Source organism: Protobothrops mucrosquamatus, unplaced genomic scaffold, assembly GCF_001527695.2.
Source record: "Protobothrops mucrosquamatus isolate PMUCROS unplaced genomic scaffold, P.Mucros_1.0 scaffold638, whole genome shotgun sequence".
Classification (NCBI taxonomy): Eukaryota; Metazoa; Chordata; class Lepidosauria; order Squamata; family Viperidae; genus Protobothrops; species Protobothrops mucrosquamatus.
Window position 1 is genome coordinate 838889 of NW_015386930.1, and position 5242 is coordinate 844130.

Sequence of the window (5242 nt, forward strand, 5' to 3'; positions counted from 1 at the left end):
ATGACACTTAGGTCATTTGATCAGACAACTGAGTGGATCCTAAAAGGACTCTTCAGGTGTGATGATGCCTATTTTATCGTTAAATTGTTAGTATTTGCTTTCTGACAACCTGTTTCCATGGCTTCTATTGGAACAATTACCATTCCTGTCAAAATGAGAACTGCTACTGCCAGAGTTTCCATCAGTTCCACCAGCTGCAGCGTGACCTGTGGCATGGGTTACAAAGTTGAAGAATCATGTCAGATTGGGCCTAATGGTGAAAGAAGATACTGTGATATTCAAAAAGTGGAGTGCTTGACCAACTGGCTCTGTGGGATGCTCCATTTCACTATTCTTGTAGGTAAGCCTTTTGAATTCCAGTGCTTGTCTCCTACAGAAATTGGCCCAGAAATCAACAGCTTCAGTTATTCATGGAGGATAGCCAGAGGCATCATTACCACTGATGATGCTCTCTTTAAACCATTCAAGACTACTGGCTTTGTCATTAAGCTTTCCCCAGCCAAGGAATACGATGCAGGGACATACCGGTGTGATGTACAGTTCATGAGAACCTATAAGATTGTCAAAAGAATCTACTTTGGAATTCGTGTGATCCCTGGTCACTTGGTGGATCTAAACTTTGACAAATCCTTGACTCTGGAACAGCACTTGGCAAGTGAGAAGGAAAAAACCCAGCAGAATGCCACCAGTGTTCCTGTCCCGAAGCAGCAGCACTTTTGGCGCCAAAGAACTCTTTTTGTATTTTTAATAGGCATTGGAAGCGGTGTGGTAGGAGGAATCTTGTTGCACATTTTCTACTATTTAGTGAAGGTTCCCAATAATTATGGCTATGTGGAGGAATAAAATGTTCTTGTCTTGCTGTATGCTGATTGCTGTATTTAATCATTTTGCTGTATTGTTTATGGTTATGAAGATTATGTTGTGAAATCACATGGTTTCACTTAATTTATTTAAAAATCAATAACATATCTTATTCCTTAATTATATTTCATAAAACTTTAAAGACAGTACAAAACATGTAAATCAGTACATCTTTGGATGTGAGTTCAGTCAGTACATGCTTTCCATATAGGAAATCCTAATTTCAGTTTTCAGGGCCAGAATCCCTACAACACTGGAAGATCTTCTAAGTCAACATAGATCAGTTTTTTTTATATCTTGAGACCACAAATCTCAGAATTCCTAGCAGTTTAGTCAACAACTAGGTTCAGTAGGAAAGGTAATCTCACCCAGTTGGGAAGAACAGTGTGAGCTAGAGATGAGCATTGAAGATGAGATTGAAACAAGCCATTTCACATTCTAATGCAGCATTTCTCAGATTTGGCAACTTAAGACATGTGGATTTCAATTCCCAGAATTCTCCAACAGATAAAGTAAGAGAGGAGAGAGGTGCATTCACACAGGCAAGATTCTGTTATTGTAACCTCATAATAAACATAATATTCATCACTTCGGTTTCCTAAGCTGGTTTAGGACTGACATCAAACTTACAAATCCCTCCCTTTATTTTCTGGATTGCCGAAGAGTCAAATCCAAGATCGTTTCTCTAATTACATTTCTGTCTTGAACTCAGATTTCTTTAATCGGACCGTTGTCTTGGTTGTACTCTTGCTACTGTTCCTCAAGGTTATTCTTACTGTCCTCACTGTTGTTTTAAATGTTCAGTTACTGAATCTATGCCTTTTCCTTGCCTGCCTGAACTTTGTTAATGACAGCAGAGCCACAATAAGCACCTGTGGCCTCCAAGCATAATAATACTGTTCAATGATAATGTTATGCCCCAAGCATCAACAAGAGTCCAGTTAAACATATGAATCAGTTGGGATACAGCATTCATTAGCTCCTGATCTACCTTTCCAAGATATTTTGATCACCAGTATTGAAATTCAGCTTCTAGTGTGGTCTTGTTATGCAGATTTTTATATGAGGAAAGATACATACACACACACACACATATACACACACACACACACACTATATCTATATATCTATTTCTATCTATCTATCTATCTATGTACATACATACATATATATACACATACATATATATACACAGATACATATACATATACACACATACATGTATGTGTATGTATGTAGGTATACATATATAAAATATTGAAAGTTTTTAACTACAATAAGCAAAACAAACTATGGTAGAACAAAAAAGAAAAGTGCAAAAAGAAAAAATAGAATAAAAGTAGACAGAGAAAAAAGACAAAGAAAGATATAAAGAAGAGCTTCCAATCTTCACAGCAGTTATAAATACAATTATAACCTCTCTAAGTTTACATCATGATTCTTCTAGAATCTAAGCTGCAATGATTGAAAATAATTTTTCCAATGATTTCTTAATTTTAAAAAATGTCTTGATATTGCATCTTTCATTTGAAATCATAAGAATGAGAACTGGGGAATGTGAACTAACAGATTTACTTGACATCCGAAGTGAAACAAGCACTCTTTATTTTCTTGTCAATTTTGGGATTTGTAAAATGCACACAGCCAACCCTGAGCTTCAGACTGAAGGCTTTTTAAAGGCTTGATTAAGTAAGAATAGAAAAGCAGAGCATTACTTGTAATCCCCTGTATTAATGTATACATAAGTCATAAATCATTTCAAAATGGGCACAAAGATAGGAAACATTTAGCAATTTAAACCCTGAGATTAGAAAGAAGAAAGGGAAATAGGTAGCTGCCCCATGTAATACCTGAGAAGGTGGGCAATTGAAGCCAAGTTATTCCATTTCCATCATCTATTCAAATTGTGCTTCTATTTCTTAAAAATAAAAATTACATTTGGAGAAATTTGCTAGAGTGTTTGTAGAATTTTATTTAAGAACTGGGTGCTACAACATCAGAAGATAATATAGTTTACTTAAAATGCTTATTCCCTTTTGTTCACTTTAAAAAAATAGCATTCATCAAAATTACTGGTTAAATATTGTTCCATATTTGAAGAAATTAGTAGAGGAGTTAAGTTAAAAACAAGGGATGTTCCTAACCTGAAGTTGGCAATGGCAGGATACTGTTTGGGAGTAGTGTCAAATCAGATTCATAATTAAATCAGCTCTTTATAGACTTTGTGGTAGCTACTGAAACTTTGTAGAACACTACATTTATCTTATGTCCAATTAATGGTCACATGGGAGAACAAATGAGTGAGGAAAGATGCCTTTTTTCAATATATAGTATTTGACCAGCAAAGCACACATCTATATTGTATGATATGGTCTCTAAACAAGGGTGAGCATATGGCAGGAATATTTTGGAGCCCTATCCAGTTATTCAAAATTTGGAAGGACTAAGAGCAACAGGCATAGGCGATGTTCTCCTTCTAGCTGTAGCTTCCATTATTTAGGTACAAGATCTAAGAAAAAGTAGATTTGGGTTGAGTTTGGACACTGAACTCTGGTGGTCAGGAGTCCTACCCTTTCAGTATTCCCTATTGCTAGGAATAATTCTGTGACAGAATTAAATAGAAAATGGATGCAAATTTCCTTTAAGCATGTAAGTTATAATGGCATGGACATCCCCGTTCTCTGTACTTAAAAATGTTGGTCTGAAGAATACTTTTATCTTTACTAAAACCATGAGATTTTCCAATAAAGCAACACTTTTCCTCTGTCCATTCCTGCTGTAAAGGATAGATTTAGGTATATGTACAGGCTTCTTCAGTATCTTTTAAATTTTCTAATGGGCACTGAATTGCTTCCTAAATTAGAACAAAAGGTTCCCATAAAGTAGTTTACTGTACATATCAGAAGTATTAATTACATTCTTTAAAATAGTTGAAAAATTTCTTAACAACCAGCAGTGGACAACAATATTAAAAGAAGGTGGGCAAAATATAATTCTAGTTTTTAAAGAATAGAAATAGCTGTTGTGGCTGAATGTTGAATCGTGGCAACTGGACTTCTTTTCTTTCTGGGTTTGAAACCTTTTGCTGCTTATCCAAGTGGCTTTTTCAGTATGAGCAAGATGGTTAGGGAAACCCCATATACTGTATGTCTTCCAGGCTGGTTTCATTTCTCAGCTAATCTGAATAGGCTCGTTAGGTGAGCAGGCAAAGAGTCATTAAGAGTCTTTGCTCCTAAATCCTTCTCTTAGGTGGGTCATTAAGTGTAATCTCCCTGGTGAACCTGTGAAGCGATCTATTCTAGATCTTCCTGGGGACTGATGAAAGAGCAGCATAAAAAATGGGGGAGGGACAGGTTGTGTCTGAGACCTCCACTAGAGGTGCTCTTGCATCAGATCACTTCACAGGTTACCAGTGAGGTCTCACTTAGCCACCCACCTAAGAGAAGGATTTAGGAACAAGAACTCTTAATGACACTTTGCCTATTCACCTAATGAGCTTATTCATATTAGGTGAGAAATGAAACCACCTTGGAGGACATATATGAAATCCTCCTAACCAATTTGCTCAGTCTGAAGAAGCTACTAAGATAAGCAGCAAAACATTTCAAACCAGAAAAGAAAAGAAGTCCAGTTGCTCAACTTCCAGATAACTCTACCTAGATGATTGAGAACCTTCACCGAAATAAGCGTTGTGGTACATAAACATCAAAACTAAAAAAAAACCCATACAAAACAATGCTTGATAAACCGAATAACATTAAACTTATTATAAAAACTCCAGTTCATCAAATTCTGCACTACTGACAAACATGAAGTGGATGAGATTGTAATGGAGTGAGATTGCCGCATTTTCTTAAAAACACATTTCTGATAAAATTCAATCAAAGTCAGTCTTATTTGATTAGAGTATGTTCATGTCTTTCAAAAAGGGATTTTAGCCTTGGCCACAATCATATGGGGTGGCGCGGGTGGCTCAGCAGTTAACACACTGGGCTTGTCAGCTGGAAAGCCGGCAGCCCAATTCCGAGATCCAAGCACCATGCAATGGGGTGAGCTCCTGTCCTCACCCCAGCTCCTGCCAACCTAGCAGTTTGAAAGCATGCAAATGCAAGTAGATAAATAGGTACTTCAGTGGGAAGGTAATAGTGCTCTGAAATGTCATGTTGTCCACATGACCGCAGAAATGTCTTTGGACAGTGCTGGCTCAATGGCCTTGAAACAGAGATGAGCACCGCCCCCTATAATCAACAATGATTAACAGAGTAAAATCCATAGGGACTCCTTTACCTTTACCTTTTACAATCATATAATTAAAGGTTACATTTAGGACCATGGTTAGGACAGTTTGGATCTTCTCCTGAGGATGGGAGAGATGTCTCTC

The 5242-nt window shown here is 36.9% G+C and overlaps 1 protein-coding gene across 1 annotated transcript; it reads left to right on the top strand.

The window, feature by feature from the left end:
* TMEM81 (transmembrane protein 81) lies at positions 1-843 on the top strand. The gene is given in 1 exon segment (XM_015817806.2): positions 1-843. A coding segment is annotated over 1 exon segment (843 nt).
* The last annotated feature ends 4399 nt before the right edge of the window (positions 844-5242 follow it).